At 53.2% G+C, this 17,106-nt stretch overlaps 1 protein-coding gene across 2 annotated transcripts in view; it reads left to right on the top strand.

The window, feature by feature from the left end:
• PRKCB (protein kinase C beta) overlaps window positions 1-17,106 on the top strand; it is a 102,662-nt gene that overhangs the window by 24,438 nt on the left and 61,118 nt on the right. For both annotated transcript variants that reach the window (XM_034065603.1, XM_034065602.1), the window contains exon 3: window positions 15,583-15,665. In XM_034065603.1, coding sequence (XP_033921494.1) covers window positions 15,583-15,665 — 83 coding nt within the window. The remainder of the gene's footprint in view (window positions 1-15,582; window positions 15,666-17,106) is intronic.

Below are 17,106 nucleotides of genomic sequence, written 5' to 3'. Positions count from 1 at the left end.
GGATCTAGAGATGCACAGGCAGAGCTCAGCCCAGCACTTGTGAAATCTGCCCTATTTCATGTCTATGAAGTACTACATCACAGCTGGGAGAGATTTCAGGGGAGCTTAAAGGTTTTATTGTGCCATTTAGTATCTTATGTATGGCGCCTTTCCCTCTATTGCTTTATTAAAACAAACTGAATGGAAAGCTGCCTGTGGGCTACTGGTGATGGCCCACATTTATTGTGCTGAGGATGGAGGGGATGCTGTGCCAGCTGCAGCAGCACAGGCTCTATAAAGCGATCCCCATCAGTGAGGAGGATGCTCTGGAAGGTACCTGGCCATCCAGAAGCCAGGAACCTCGGGCTGATGCTCCACAGGCTTTGGCTGAGGGGGAGGGAGGCCAGGCTTAAATTGCTTATCCAAATGCCATTAAAAATGTAAATGGATTCCTTCTTTCCCTGGGCCAGAGCAGCATTAAAAAGGAGGCCACATCGTAAACATTAATAAAGTCGTATTGGCCAGCAGGGACATGGTGTGGAGAGGGAGCCAAGAAAGCTCTTTGCAGAGCTCCATGTGAATGAAACGGCTCTTCTCTTTTCCTTTCCTCGGGCTGGCAGCCTGGAAAAGGCTTTAATCCAGCACAGTGCCATGGAGTTGTACAGGATGGGTGCCCAGCAAGAGCAAACTCAGTTCGTGGCTTGGAGTTCAGTGAGTGGAGCAGGAGCTGAGCGTGTAGAGCAAGATCCACCTGAACAGCAGTAGCTTTAAAGGGAAGTTAAACATAAAGCAGGTTATTTCTTCCTGCCCCAAAATGTGTTTCAAGACTTCCCTTAATGTGAGTACTGATGCCCTCAGCCTTCAGCTCTCCATGGCCATTGTGATGAACAGGCCTCTGAGTTCATCCTACCCAGGGCTGAATCCCAGACCTTCCCTTGGGAAAGCTGGGTCAGGGACACACAGATCCCCAGGACAGAGCTGCCTCCCACAGCAAGGTGACTCCTCCAGCCTGTGCTACACCGTGCATCGCCTGTCTGCAGCATCAATAAAACCTTGTTCTGAGCAGCTCTGGCTGGAGAGAGACGAGTGAGCAGACAGAGCATCTACATGTTGGAGGTGTTATTTTAATGCCTTATCTGTAGAGCATCAAAAGGAGTGCCAAGTACATGAGAGATCTTGCCAGCTGCAGCCCTTTGAAGGTCTTAAAGGCTGTAATGTTGCAGTGTAATAACACATAGTGCTACAAACTGCCGTGAGAGAATGGCCTGTTTTCAAGGGAGGGGAAACAACAGACCCCAGTGTGATCTGCATCCCCTCCTGCAGCAGGGCGGCTGTGCTGGGGGGGCTGGAGAGTGTCTTAGGGTCAGCACAGAGGGATCCTGCTGCTTGTGGTGCTGTTGGCAAGGCTTTCCGGGGACGTGAGCATCCATCTCCTTGGCTGCAGCCAAGGTGAGCTGGGGAAGCGCTCAATGCCATGGTGAGCATCCTGCCTTGTGTGAGAGCTGGCTTCATGCCCCTCATGCTGCTCTGTGGCAAGGTTCAGTGCTCGGTGACTCGCTGTGGGCAAATCCCCATGGATCCATAATTAGCATGAATCCAGTGTCCTGGAGCCTTGGCTGGGCTCTGCTGCATTGGCAGGACAAACAAGACTGAGGAGAGGTGAAGATGCAGCAGGAGTCAGGGCAGAGCATCCTTCTTTTGTGCCCTAGCACCGTGTGCTGCTGGAGCTGCTCTCACCCTCTGCTCACTAACGCTGTGTTCTGCAGAGGAAGCGGCTGGATTTCTTATCAGCACATTCCCATCTGCAGCACAGGGAGCAGGAAGCATGTGAGACTTCCCAAAATTCCCCTGTGGAATTTAGGACTGAACAGGCTTGAAAAGAAGCTGTGGCTGCCCCATCCCTGGCAGTGTTCAAGGTTGGACACAGGGGCTTGGAGCAGCTGCTCCAGTGGAAGGGGTCCCTGCCTGTGGCAGGGGTTGGAGCTGGAGGAGCTTTAAGCTCCATCCCAACCCAAACCAGGCTGGGATCCTGTGGTTCTATGGCATAAGCAGTGTCTGCTGGGGTGACAACAGACTCAGGGTTTGCTCTTCCCTTGCTGTGTCCTCTCAGTGCACTGTGTGGCTTTCACTTACTGAAGGTGAAGTATCTACTGGCTCCTTTGTTAGCCTGAAAGGGGCAATTGCTGATTGAGCAGCGTTTATTTGCCTATATGAAGATGTTGCAGTGAGGGGAAATAGCTGCTGGTGGCTGTTTGGGGAGGCACCTCAGTGGGAGCTGCTAATGGAAAGCATCCCAGCTATCACAGGATGTCCTGCTGCTGCCTGCGGCTTCCTGGGGCATTTGTTCCTCCTGCCTATGTTAGCAGTGATCTTAAAGCAGACACAGTGAGGACCAAGCAGGACTTGGTTGTTTTGTTCTCCCTGGTTTAAAATAGACTTGATGGATGTGGAACAACTTCTTGTCAAGGCTGTTGCATGCAGGAGGTGGCTGCTGAGCCCTGCTCAGCCCCTTGGTCCCTCCTCCTGGCCTCTGTGATGCTGCTGAAGGCTTGGCCATGCAGAGCTGGTGCCTGCTGCCGTGCTTGGACCACAGACCCCAGTCCCTCCTCTGAACCCTGGGGAGGCTTTGGGACCCACACTTCTCTCATGGCAGTAAAGGCAACCCCTACCCTGCTTCAGAGCTGCTGCAGCTGAGCCCGTGTTCTGCTGGTGTGATGCAGGAGGAAGTGGTTGCAATACCAAGATAAAGTCCAGTGGCTGCTCTCTGGCTGGGTGCAGGGGCAGCAGCACAGACCCACACCCCAGGGGCTCCAGGAGCCTGCCTGCCTATGGCCAGCAACACTGGAGTGTTCTCTGGCTTCCCAGCACACAGGAGCAGGGATGGAGCTTCATCTCCTGCTGCATCTCAGGGCCTGTGGCTGTCTCATGGGCGTGCAGGCTCCAAACCATGCTGGATATGTTGGTGGGGAGACCTGCCCATCGATTAGGTAGAAGTGGAAGGGCTGAAGGATGCTCTGGGTCTGATCCTTGGGCTGATGGTTTGCAGAGCTGGGGCAGAACATTGCATGCAGCACTGTGCAGGGGAGAAAGGCCAGAGGGAAACTGAAAAGTGTCTTGAGGTTGTCCTGAGCCCTCCCATTTGCCTTTTGATGGGTGCCATGCATGGGAGGGATGTTAATGCCTGTGCTGTTTGTGCCTGTGTTCAAAGCACTGTCAGGGCGGAGGGTTCCTGCCCTCTGTGATGCTGGGCTGGTGCTGGTGAGCACTGGGGAAGGCAGCAGAGCACAGACACAGCAGTGTTTCACTGCAGGAAACCCAGGATGGTGACACAATCGCACGCCACAGTTACAGCACTTAATAAATCCTGTGTAGGAAGCTTCACCTTGCAAGGACCCTGGATAACTGCTGCTTTCAGCTGTACTCAAATTGATCTGCTGTTCCTGGGGGTTCAAGGAACCCTTCAGACATCACTCAGTGTATAGAGAACAAGCTCCCAAGCTGCAGCCTGCTCGGATGGAGCCGGAGGCAGCGCAGGGAAGTCATCACTCTTCATATCAGTCCAAGCCCACAGATGAGTGTTGCTGCTGTATGCACAGTGATTATTCTGTGCCCTTCCTGAAAAGCAAAGGGGCTGTGCAGCAGCTCCAGTGCTGTTACAGGGTCAGTGCTGGGACCCAGTGGGGTCTGGATGCTGCGTGGTGCATGCGATGAATGCAGGGAAAAGGAGCTCCTTCAGTGATGGGAGGAATGAAGCCCCTTGTCATGCTCTGAATGGGTTTTCTTTACGCATTTCCCCAAACTGGGATTAGTCTGATTTATTTCAAGGCTGTTGTTTAGGAATAGAGGGAACACGATTATAGACCATGCTGGTTTTAGCAGTAGACAAGTGCCTCCCAGACTTGGCAGGAGCTCTGTGTTCATGTTGATGCTGCTCTTGTTGTTGTCTCGGTGAAAGACCTTCAATTCTTCACCTTTCAGGGCCAGTTTCGAGCTCCAGCCTGGGCTCACCTGGTTATGAGCATCTGGAGATAACATGAAGGTGCTTGGGAAGGCAGAAGTGATGCTTGTGGCCAAGGGTGCTTGAGAAGTTTCTCACCCATGCACAGGCTCTGTACCCGAAATAGAGCCTCTAAAGGAAACAAGTGCTTTATCTTGCACTGTGTGCTCAGCATAAATTCCTCTTGCTGTAGTGTTCAGGAACAAAGCGTGGCTCAGTCTGTCCCTGCATCCCCAGTGCCATGGAAAATTAATGTTGATATTGGAATTATGACGGCTTTTCGCCAGAGGCTCATGAGCACTGGTTTGATGCTTGCCATGTGTAGAAAAGGTTCCTTCATCTCCTTCCCTTAGCTAAGTGTCCCTGTTCCCAGGCTGGAACTGCCTGTAGGGTTGCTCACCCATGGCTTGTGGTGCATCACTGAGGCTTACGCGACACCAGCTCTTTTAGGCAGATAAAGCTATAACCATAATGGATTTGTGCAGCTCCCGTTGCCCTCACAGGGCTTGGAGCCACAGCTGCCCTTGCAGATCCTGCTGACCTCTCCATGGGAACCCAGAGAAGCAAGCCCAGGTCTCCCTGCAGCCGCTACGGGCACCTCCTTATCCCCCTGTGTAGTCTGTGACACCCTGTTCCTCCCCACAGGCTCCTCTGTAGCGTTTGACTGACATCTTTTGAGAAGCTGCCGTGTTTCTGCCATTAACTTTCAATCCCATTTGGGAAAGCATCACTGGGGGTTGCCTTGGTTATGTCTGACAAGCCTGGCAGGTGCTGCTGGGGTGAGCAATGCTGGTGGGGCTGACACAAAGCCAGCACTGTGGAAAGGGAAGGCAGCAGGGACAGAGGATGGAGTGGCTTTTCCCTTGATGCCACAAAGGTTGTGATGGTGCAGAGGAGCCAATGCCCACCCTACTGAGCAGTGCTTGGGCACCAGGCTTCAGGATGGGCTGGAATTGGGGCAGGGTGATGGTACATGGGATAAGGATACATGCACCAGCAACTGTTTAAAGGCTGAAAGATCATTCACCAGCCTGGTGCCCTTGGAGCCTCCTTGCTTGCTGGAAGAGGTGATGGTGTTTATCTGAGCACTGCTATTTAATGGCTATGCTGCTCTCTGCCTTGGAAATAAGACAGAGTTCAGATAGGAGAATTGAAGGCGGTGGGGATGTGAGGAAGGAAATGGGAGTGAAATTCCCCTCTCTGTCTTGGAGATAAGTGACAAAACTCAGCTTTAACTCAGTTACATTATTAGCGCTTTGGGACTGGCTTTTTATCTTCCTTAAATAGGATTAATACACCGTTACAAACACGCTGTCTTCAAAGCAGGCGAGCAGCCATCTTCCAGGGCTCTGCCATGCAGCAGCCGGGATGATGGTGGGTTACCTACACCCCGACTGTGCCCCTCTCAGTGTGTGACTTGTCCTCCGGGCAGGATGGATCCCATTGGGATACCTGCCCATATTTCTGCCTGTTCTCAAGAGCCCGGCCCCGAGTTTCAATTACAATCTTAAATTACCAGGTCACCGGAGTCAAAGTAGGTCTGCAGGTTTTAATGATCTCCTCTCTTGTCGTGTGCAGGGGTTTGGGGTTTCTCCAAGCCTCCTTTCCATCCCCGCACTGAGACCGTCGGTGACGGAGCACATGGCACCGATGGGTTGTGTAACTGGTACAGGCGAGGCAGGTTCCGATGGTGCTCATCCTCCAGGGACTGCAGCAGCTTTCCACTGCCTTCCAGCGCCTTCCAAAGAGATCCAGAACTAATTGCCAAGGCTCTTTAATCTGGTCCCTCGGGGCCTGGATTAATCACAGAGTACTTCTGATATCACTCGCTCGCTGGTGTTGATGCTGAGGGTGTTCTGTGGGGTTGGGATGTATCTGGAGCTGTTGGGTGGGTGTTTGTGAGCAGAGAGGGCTGCAGGCACTGGGCTGTCCCCCAGGCTGTCCCTAGGTCCCTTTGCAGAGGGACCAGGCTCTGAGGTGGATGCAGCAGTTTCCTCTGTGCTGCCTGTCCCTGTTTGTATAAGGTAGAAACTGAGCTTGTCCATTGGTCCTGCATCTTGAGAAGCCTCTCATCTTCCTACCCCTCAGCCAGCATCTGGGTGCCCTTCCTCTAATGCCTGCCATTCCCATCAGCATCCCTGCCATTCCCATCAGCATCTCTGCTTGCCTCCATGGTCCAGGAGCTGCAATCACCTTGCTCCAGCCCAGCATGGGCTCACCCCTGAGGCTGTGATGAAGTCCTCTGTGTGCAGCATTGTGATTTGGGCTTTAAGAAACAGGTTAGAGGTGACATTAACATGGAAAGAAAGAAATTCCAACTTGCAAAATGACCTGTTAGTGTTGGTGCAGTGTGTCACCTGGCTGTAATGAGACATTAGGTAGGGAATAGCATGTTTCCCTCCTGTTCATTCAGGGCCGGTGTGTGGGCAGCTTCCCGGCTGGTGCAGTTCTGTGCGTGGGTCTCTGCAACAGCACCTGGCACAGGATAAAGGAGCAGAGAAGAAAGGTGTCTGTGCCTCATGCAGGGAAACACACTGATGGCTTCATTCTCCTTGCTTTGAACTCCTCTGCTGGCCCCGGCTGCATCCCAGGATGCTTGGAGAGCAGGAGTGGATCAGCATGGTGCCTGCACGGTGTGCGGTCCACGTGGCTGCCCCCATCCTGGTGCTGGGCGTGCAGCTCTGCTCAGTGCAAGCTGCCTCTCTGTACAGGCTCCTGCAGGCAAGATGTTGTGCTGGGGCTTTTGTTGGTCTCTCAATAGTGTGCTTGTGGTGGGACTGGGCTGTGTACCTGCAGCACCATCCCTGCCTGCATGGGGAGTGGGAGGATGGAGCATGGGGTGTCTCTGGATGCTGGGATGAGGCTGCTGGGGTGCTCTGCTCACTGCTCCCAGCAGCTTTATTAGCCCAAAGTGCATTGGAGAGGAAGCAGGAGCTGGACTTGAGCCATGCCCTGGGTTGAGGGACCCTCTGCCCCATTCTGTGAGCCCTGGGCCAGCAAGAGCTGCAGAAGCCAGGTCAGCAGCAGTACCCATGTGCTTCCCAGAGCAGCACTTCCGAGCATCCCCATCCCTGCAGCCTGGATGTGGCTCGAGGTGTTTCTCTGGCACATGCGGTGGGAGAAGGAAGCTCTTTCCCTGCTCCCATCTCTAACGCTATCACCATCCCCTTCCCCACCCACACCCACTGCATTGCCAGGGATGATTGATGTTCCTCATCCTGCATGGCTACAATACATTCATTGTCATGCAGAGGGTGTTGTCACTTCGTTACTGGTATTCCATATAGAACTGCAGACTTTCTTCAATGTTTTCTTCTTATGTACACAAATCCCTCCACAAGTGCCTGGCTGGGCTCAATGTGACCCTTTAAGAAAGGACTGTTAAGGATGGCTCTATTGGAAGTGAACAGCAGAGCACCCATCCTGCCCCTGCTCTTCAGCACAGCTCCTGCATGGCAGGCACTGCATTCACTTGATTTCTGTTGGCAGGGTCTTACCTTGGGAAGCCACAGATGCCACTGCTACCCCCAGCTCTGGCACCTGAACATGGCCTGGTGATGGAGGGATGTTCCCTGGTGTTGGAGGGGTGTTGGATGGAGCAGGGGAGCATTTGACCCTACACCTCCTATAGGGTCTCTCAGCCCTCCACTTGCAAAGGGAGCAGCAAGGGGTCCTTGTGTAGTTCTGCAAGGATGTGTTGTCTTTGTGGTTTTGTATTCTTGGTGTTTTCTTAAGGCCCTAAATTCTGTGGGGAAATCTGTGCCCTGAAGCATTGCTTGTGCTTTTAATGGGTCATAGAATCCCAGACTGGTTTAGGCTGGAGGGAACCTGAAAGATCATCCAGTTCCAACCTCTTCCATGGGCAGGGGCAACTTCCACTAGATCCCTTGCTCCAAGCCCCCTCACCAGATGTGGGTGCTACTGCTGATGGTTGGGGCAAAATTGGGATGTGCTGAGTTCATGTAGCCCTCAAGCATGGGAAACATCATGAGAAAGTGGAGGAGCTCAAAAGAGTGAATAGGCCATAACTGGGTTATGAGGAAGGGGCACAGATAACTGATAGCATGTGGGTATGTGGGAGGGATGAGGGTAGTGATGCTGCTGCTGGATGTGTTAGAGCTCCCTTGGGTGTCCTGCCTGTGCTGCAGTAGTGTGAGCAGGGCCATGGGCAGCAGATTCCCACCTGCTGGAGGTGCAGAAGGGCTCGGCAGCTGCATCCAAGCCAGCCTGCTCTTGGAGATGGGGTGGGTGCTGCCATGCTGAGCCATGGGTGGGAATGCCATGGAAATGAGGATGAGCACCTGAGCGTGGAGACAGCACAAGCAGAGGCTCAGTCAACTGTGAGCTGCAGGAGGGGAGATGATGGCATCTGCAGGAGCCTTCCAAATTACCCAGTGCAAGGAGCAGTCCGGATGCTGCCCAGGAAACCCCTTGGCACCAGAATGCCTTTTCCTCCCTATCTCTGGCATCACTAACGCAGGAACATTCTGGGATAGTCCTGAACTTGTGTAACTCCTATAGGAACTGGGGACAGGTTAAAGCCAGGCTGGCACAGGAGGCCTTTTGCTCAGCACTGGGGCTTGTGGCACGTTCTTCTGCCTGCACAGAGCCTGACACCACTGCAGAAGGGCTGCAGGCTTCACCAAGCTGCTGCTGGCACAGCTGGCAGAGCCGTGGCTGCCTCCTCCTGTGCTGGCACGGGGCTGAATTATTCAGTGTGCAAGTGAGTCTGTTCCCTGGGGCTGGAGGGAGCTGATGAAGTATTTAACTGCTCCCCGAGCCGGGATCAGGCTCTAATGTAAAATTAATGCCTTTGTGTCTCTGGAAATAGCTGCAGCCCTGCCATGGGTGCGGGTCAGCATCACCGGTGCTGGGACATGGGTCCTGGAGAGCGGCTCTTCCTGCAGCATCCTGGGTCTCTTCACAAAGCTGGTGTTGATGCTTTTCCCCCTCCCAAAGAACAAGTAGTAGATGAATGACAGGGTTGGTTTTCTTAATACCCAAAGGGGCTGCAGGAAACCTGGAGAGGGGCTTGGGACAAGGGATGTAGGGACAGGCCAAGGGGAATGGCTTGAACCTGCCCAAGAGAGGGGAGACTGAGCTGAGCTCTGAGGCAGAAGCTGTTCCCTGTGAGGGTGCTGAGGTGCTGGCACAGGGTGCCCAGAGAAGCTGTGGCTGCCCCATCCCTGGCAGTGCTCAAGGCCAGGTTGGACACAGGGGCTTGGAGCAGCTGCTCCAGTGGAAGGGGTCCCTGCCCATGGCAGGGGTTGGAGCTGGAGGAGCTTTGAGGTCCCTTTAACCCAAACCCCACTGTGATTCTCAGAGACCTGGGAACACCCCTGCAGAGCAAGTGGGAGATGGGAGCAGAGAGCCCTGAGCTGGTACCGGGTGTTTGGGCAGACAAGGAGCCTGCACAGATGAGGATGCTTCAGCCTGCACAGATGTGGATGCTTCAGCCTGCCCAGATGAGGATGCTTCAGCCTGCACAGATGAGGGTGTTTCAGCCTGCACAGATGAGGGTGTTTCAACCTGCCCTTCCCCAGCAGGGATTTGCACAGAGGATTCCTCCTCTTCAGGCACCTAATCCCTGTCACTGAGCTCCTCGCATGGAAGGCTCAGTCTTTCCCACAGCACTGGGGAAGGGCCTGGGGGCCAGGATGATCAGGAGCATCCTCCTCCATGTGAAAACAGGGAATGGCATCAGCCAAAGGGGCTCCTGGGGAAGGGGTGGCAGGTCCAGATCCTCTGTCCATGCTGCATCCCTTTCCAGCAGCCAGCATGGGATGAGGAATGATGGGTGTAAGTCCTGCCTATGTTAAAGGGTCTTATGTGGTCCCTGCCTCAGGAGCCACTGATGGGATGTGCTGGAGAGCGGAATGGACAGAGTTGGTTGGTTTTATAATGGCTGGAAGATTGTATAGCTTTAAAAAACTATATCCTGCTGCTTTACAGCAGCAATACCAGGAAATGCAGCTCTATCTCCCTGGCACTGAGTGACAGCTTTCTCAGCACTGATTTGCAGGGCTGGGCTTCTTCATATCTGTAATGAAGGTTTCTTTGTACCGTTTGTGCAGAATTAACTGGTCTGAATAGGAGTTGCTCCCTTGCTTTGGGAGTCTTTGTCACTGTTCAGGGAATCGGAGTCTTTGAGAGCAATGAGGCTGCTGAGACCTCACAGAAGGGAACTCGGATGGCTCAGGCTATCCTTTTATTACTGTCTTTCCACTCCTCAATCCCCATCCTCAGTCCCTGCTGCTGTTCCTGGTGGGTTTCCACAGTGGGAAACCACTGCCCACACCTCCCAGGGCACAATCATTGTCTCCCTGGAGCTGGTAATGGGAAAACCGCTCAAGCCTGATGAGGAGCTGAGGATCCTTGTTGTGTTGTAAGAACCCCAGAAAGCTTCCATCCAAAGCTGGGGATTAAATCCAAACAGTGTATATTTTAGCTCAGCTTCAATCTGTGTGCTCTCCGTGATTAGAAGCTGTCAGAAATTCAGGACTTCCCCTCCTGGAAGCCTTCTTTCCCCTTATTTTGTGATTACCACGCTCCGCTGGCTCTGCTTGATGGAGCAAGGCTCATTTTGTAACGTGGGAATGGAAACTGTGGGCAAGTGCTGGCTGTGGTGCCTTTGAGTGCAGCATCGGGGCAGAGCCAGGCCCATGCGTCCGACCCCGTGGGCTTGCCCAGCGTAGGTGGAGCGACACAAAGCTCCTTTAAAAAGCCCATTTAATCGCGTTTTCTCCCCGGTTTTGGCAATCCTCATTCCAAAGCTGTTTCCTGAAGCTCGAGCTCTTCAGGCAGGGAAATGTTACCCGAATGAGAATCTCCACAGGTTGTAAGGAGCAGCCACGCACTGAGCTACGCTCGAAATAATCTGAGCTTTGTGCTGTTGGAACCATCTGCCAAAGCACGGCTCTGTCAGCTCTCCGGGGAGGCTTGAACTGCTCCCTGGGTTTGCTTTAGAGACGAATCTGGCTTCAACCTTCCTCTGTCTCTGTTAACTCTCCATCTGTCTGCCTTATCTGACATATCTGAGGCTGGTCTGGGTCCTCCAGCCCTCTCCCTTGCCCAGTGAGGTGGGCAGAGGGTTCCCTTCCTAAGGAATGTGTGTTCTGGGAAGGGATGAGACATGGGAGGTGACTTCCCTGAATAATTCATTCTGTGAAGGACTCGAAAATGGATTATCCCTTTCTTGAGCACATCAGGGCAGGGAGTTCATGCAATGAAATTAGAGCAACAAATGGAGATCAAATAAAAGGCAACTCTGCTTTCTGCAGCATGGAGTTGCTAGGCAGGGTTCATTGCTGCAGGAAGTCATTTGTCACCGTGTCTGGGTTTGAGGAGGGCTGGATACCTTCCTGCCAGCTAACCATGTTCCATGTGGGAGATGAGGCTAATCGCATCCCATGGGGCAGCTCCAAGCCCATAGCGTGCAGGGGTCAGGAAATGATGTAGCATCTCCAGCCAGCCTGGCTCTGCCTGCCAGCACCTCGCAGGGCTCTGCTCTCCTGGCATTGGTAAGCCCAGGGCTGTGGGCTGGTGCCAGGGCCACATGGTGGCCAAGGGCTCAAGTCAGGGCTGTTGGAGGCAGCTCTGGGGCTCTCCTGGGCTGCGTGGAGATGTGGGCCCATGGGTGGCACCAAGCTGCTGCTTTGCCTCCAGCATCTATGACCATTCACAGTCACCCAGCACCTTGCAGTGGGTCCATGGCAAGGGCAAGGCCATTTTCCCTCTTGAGTATGATTCTTGCATCCCCAAAACCTGATCCAGAGCAAGGTTAAAGAGGAAAAATGGGACCCCAAAATACTCCAAAAGAGCTGCTCTGAGCAGGACAGGCCACTGCATCAAACGTGTGTCCTGGCAGTAACAGCACAGAGATACAGCTCCAGTGCCTGGGTCCTGCTGCTGTCCAGGATGCACTCAGCAGTCTCAGGCACTTGGAGCTTGCAAATGAATCACAAACCCTGACACCCTCTAGGCTTTCCTCTTCCTGGGAATACCTGTGCTCCTGTTGGGCTGGCTCCATGGGGAGCCTCCTGCCAGCCTAAGGAGCTTATAGCTTTGCTAAAGGGCTTTTCCTGGGCAGGAACTGCTGCACTGGGAAGGATTTTGTATTCTAAGAGCAAACCTTTCAGCATTGTTGTCTGTTTGGGCAAACTGCCCAAGTGTCTGCTGTTGGGAAGGCATCAGAACAGAGACGGAGCATGTGAGGTGAGCCTGGTGGGGAATCTCTTACAGCTGTTTGCATCCTGTAAGCAGGAGAACACACTGCTGGTGAAGGAAGGGGATGTGCAGGGGCACAGCAAACGGGTGCAGTGATACCTGTGATGCTCATCAGTGTGGGCAGGGATGCTCTGCTCCTCCCTGCGCTATCGGCCATGGGAGCCCCTCACAGGGGTGGGCTTTGGCCTCATGGTTGGGGCTGCTCGCTGCATAGGGTGGGCAGGAAGAGAGGGTCCGTGCTCCTTCACAGCCCCTGAGGAGGGTTGGACAGTGCATCCCTCTGCCCAGTGCTGCCCAAGCAAGCCCTGATGGGCATAAATCCTGGTCCTGACTCACTGCAATGTCTTTTCCTGTTCCATCCCTCAAAGGGTTTTCTGCTGAGTGTTGAAGGGATGAGGGGATTCTCCATCCTGCCCCATTCCTGCAGGACTGGCTGTGCTATGGGACAAGCTGTGGTGGCTGCATGGAAATTCCTTATTAATGGCTCTGCCCAGTGCCTTACGGACGCAGACACTTGTGATGGGTCCTGTGTGTTGAGCAGCTCCCATGCTATAGTGTGATGTCCCAGAGCGTGTGCAGCTCCCTGGGTGCACAGTGTTGGATGTTCCCACCATCTCTTCCCCATGCTAAGGTGATGTCCATTTAACCTGCCTGGAGGTCATGATGCTGGAGATGCCTTCAAGCTCTTCCCTAGCGCCACACTGGATAATGGCAGGGTCTGTCCTGGCTGGTGGTTCGCTTTGACAGTGGTTTTATTTGCTCTGTGCTGTTGTTCTCACTGGACCAAGTGTTGGGTGCCAGCATGGGGGTAAGACCTTGCCTTGCATCGGTCAATGTGCAGCTCCTCCTGCCCGACAGTGTGGGTCTGCAGTGACAAAAGCCCTTAGGAAGCAGGGAATTCTTGCAGCAGTATTGCCATGCAGCGCACTGAAGTGCTGGATTTCTCCCTCCTGCCATGGCCGAGGACTTTACAACAGCTTTGTCCACTGCAATGATCTGCAGCGTTGTTCCAAACACACTCCCAGCCATACACTGCTGGATAAAGCTTTAATTCACTGGCCTGGCCAGCAGCAGCCAGTGCTGATGGATGCTCTGCCTCTGCTGTGCTACACCCGCAGCCCTCCCTGCCCCAGGAGGTCCCCCCAGTGCCAAGGTGCAGCCAGATGTGTGCTCTGCAATGCTCATACTCCAGGAACACGTTTTGATGAGGTTTTCCTGCTTGGCAGCATCTGTGATCGGGTTGGAAATTGCTTTATGGGTTTTCTCAAGGGTTTTTCTCAGTGGTTCAGGTCAAGGAGCCCTTAAGTGTTCAGAACATTGTATTGCAGCTCATATAAGCAGATGAGAACCAAGTCCCTGTAAGTCATCTTTGTGGCAATCGAATATCATAGAATCAGGGAATGCTTTGAGTTGGAAGGGACCTTAAAGCTCACCCAGTTCCAGCTCCCTGCCATGGGCAGGGACCCTTTCCATTAGAGCAGCTTGCTCCAAGCCCTGGCATAGAGGAATGGCACTAGGAAGTCCAGCCCAGCAGCTCTATATTTCTTGCACTGAAGTGGAATCATTCCAGCTCCACTGGGAAGCTGTTGCTGCAGCCTGGATACTGGCACCAGCTCCCGGCATCGCCTGCGCCCAGTGTGCTGCGGAGCTTTATTGAGTTTATCCCCACACTTCAGGACAAATCTTTGCTAATAGAGTTCTAATTTCTTCCTTCCTGCTTCCCAGATGCCTCTGTCTCTGTATCCCAATGACAGAAATGGTGAGCTATGTTTTCAAGAAACTGTTTATTTGCTGGGAAGCAAATGAGAGGCCCTGAGAGAGGAGGGTTCCTGGCAGCTCTTGTGCCTCTGAAAGCTTCTGGGTTTGTTCTTTTCACAATGAAAAATGGAAAAGGGAAGAGGAATTTAAAGCCGGAGGTAGCAGGACACGATAAGGGGATTGTGAGTTCAATAGCAAACGTCACTTGCCTTTCCTTGTTCCTTACAAGTGTGATAACGCTGCAGCTGAAGCCTGCGCTGCTCAGCCTGGGTTATGTGCTGTATCTCATCTCATCACTGTTTCCTTTAGCATAACCACGGCTCTTGGAAAGGGATGTGGCAAGTAAGAGACCCCTGAGACAGAGCTGAGCTTGGTGCCCAGGTTTCCCCAGACAGAGGCAGTCTTTGCACATCTTTGCTTTGCTTTCTTATTCCCTTTGCTCCCTTTGTGCATGGTGCTACCCCTTGGAGCTGAGCTGCTCTGGGCACCCTGTGCCAGCGCCTCAGCACCCTCCCAGGGAACAGCTTCTGCCTCAGAGCTCAGCTCAGTCTCCCCTCAGGCAGGTTCAAGCCATTCCCTTGGCCTGTCCCTACAGGCCCTTGTCCCAAGCCCCTCTCCAGCTTTGATGAAAATAAGATGCTTATTTCGCATTTAGGGAAGAAATTAGCCTTTAAGTAGAGTGCTTTGATTGCAGAACCAGGGCTGGCAGTGTCAGATTAGTGTGTGCCATGAAGGGGTGATGGTTGAAGGGATGTGGATTTAGTTCTGGATACTTAGGCTTGAAAGTCTGGGTACAGCATGTTGGGATTAACGTTCCCAGAAGGGTGACTGTCATCAACTGCGTGTGTTGAGGAGAGGGAGACGTGTGTGTGCTGGTCTGGCAGAGGGAGGCTGCGGAGCTGCTGAAGCAATGCAGGGCTGTGGGAGGGAGATGCCCACCTGTTCCATCGGTACACCATTCCATTTTTGGGCACATGCACTTTCAGCTCCGATCCCCACAAATGCCAGATTCTCCCTCTCTTAATACCCGGGGTGACCTCGGAGCGTGCGCTATGGATGGCAGTGAGCTCCATGTGAATAGAAGGGCTCAGAGCCCTCCTCTGCTCAGCACTTTGCTTCTGCCTTTGCTGAAGCGCCTGGTCCAGTTGGTGCTGTTCAATAGGTCCAGTTGATGATGCTCAATAGGTCCAGTTGGTGCTGTTCAGTAGGTCCAGTTGGTGGTGTTCAATGGGTCCAGTTGGTGATGCTCAATAGGTCCAGTTGGTGCTATTTAATAGGTCCAGTTGGTGGTGTTCAATGGGTCCAGTTGGTGATGCTCAATAGGTCCAGTTGGTGCTATTTAATAGGTCCAGTTGGTTCTGTTTAATAGGTCCAGTTGATGACGTTCAATAGGTCCAGTTGGTAATGCTCAGTGGGTTCAGTTGGTGATGCTCAGTAGGTCCAGTTGGTGATGTTCAATAGGTCCAGTTGGTGATGCTCAGTAGGGTTTAAAAACCTGCCACAGCTTTAGAATCCCAAACATCCTAAGTCAGACATAAGAGCTCTGTTTTCCTAAGCTCTGGGTTGTCGAGGTGCCAATCCCTTAACGTGTGACTGACACTGTCACTCTCTTCTCTTTGCAGTCTGCTGCTTCGTTGTGCACAAGCGGTGCCATGAGTTCGTCACCTTCTCCTGCCCCGGTGCTGATAAAGGCCCTGCCTCCGATGTAAGTACCTGCTCCAGTGCCCTGGGTGAAGGCACAACATGGTGTTTTGTGGACCGTGGTGTTTCACAGCAATTTGGAGACCGTGTTCTTGGCAATGGTAGTTCTGTGCTGTTATTTCACAGGCATCTCGAATTCATTGTTATTCACAGTCGTGGGGGCTCTGAGATTCTGAGACACTTAAAACACTTTGAAGTCATCCAATAACTTGCTCTGAGAGCAGGGAGAATGTGTGGGAATGCAGAGACATTTGTGTCTGGGGTTGAGTCTGCAGCTCCCTTTTGTCCCTTGAGTCACAGCCTCAGTTTCCCCATTGGTAAAGTGACATTTCCAGGTTCTGCCACCTGAGCTGAGGTTTTAGGCTTGGGCTTAATTAAGATGAATGAAGCAGTAAGGGCTAAAAAGCTGCTTTAAGACCTTGGCTGATGTGCCCTGGGCTGAAGGCAGCTCCTCTGGCAGGGCCTGGTTCAGTCCTGATCGATCCCTTTTGCCACAGGTGAAACACCTGAAAGCTTTAGCTGTCATTTAAGATGCTCACAGTGCTGCTAGACTGGAGGCAGCCTGGGCAGTGTGCCTGAGCTCCTTCCTCCTCAGCTCATCCCTTACTCTGAAGGCATCACTGCCCCACATCGCTGTTTCCATGTTGGTCCTGCATTGCCCCATGCTTCAGCATTACCTGCTCCTCACTGCAGAGGTCTCCTCCCTAAAAGCAGGCGCAGGTTTTCAGTCTGTTCCCTCTCATCTTGCAGGTTTAATTCAACCAATACATATGTTTGTTCTTCCCAAGGGGGAAACACAGCCCACAGGCACATTTCATGCCTGGGATTTGCATCATCAGTGTTGCTGCGTTTGCTCTGACTCCCTCAGAAAGCACAGCCCCAACCGGGCAGGACCATTGAGGACAGCAGGGTTACCGGGAAGCACTGGTTTAGGTGTTCCTATAGGAAAACAGCACTGCTGTGCTTTAAAACACCAGAAAACCCCCCGAATTCCCACTAAGTCCATCCCCATCCCGGTTTTCCCAAGGCCTTAATTTCCCGGAGCATCCCCGGGCTGCGAGTGGGATTGCTGGAGCAGCATTGCTGCCTGCGGCTCCTGTGCCAGCGCCTCTCGGGGCTGTCTGGCAGTTTGTGTGTTTTCCCGTGGAAACTGGCTAATTTGGGGAACTGCTGGGAGGGAAGGGAGCGAATTGGGGAAACAGCAGCGCTCCACAGCTCTCACCCTTCAAAATAGCAGCCGTGGGAGCAGGCGGTGCAACAGGCAGGGAGGGTTGTTTAGCTGAGGCTAAACACACAGTGTCAGTCGCAGGGGTGGTGATAAATGGGGGTTTAGGGGGGTCAGAGCTGGGGGTAGTTGCTTATAGCGGGGGAGAAGGTGTCTGAGCTGAGCCCTGGCGCCCATCCCTGGCTGGGCTGTGGTACCCAGAGGAGGTGATGGCAGTGGA

Source organism: Melopsittacus undulatus, chromosome 8 (genome assembly GCF_012275295.1).
Source record: "Melopsittacus undulatus isolate bMelUnd1 chromosome 8, bMelUnd1.mat.Z, whole genome shotgun sequence".
Lineage (NCBI taxonomy): Eukaryota > Metazoa > Chordata > Aves > Psittaciformes > Psittaculidae > Melopsittacus > Melopsittacus undulatus.
This window is presented reverse-complemented; position numbering and strand designations above follow the sequence as displayed.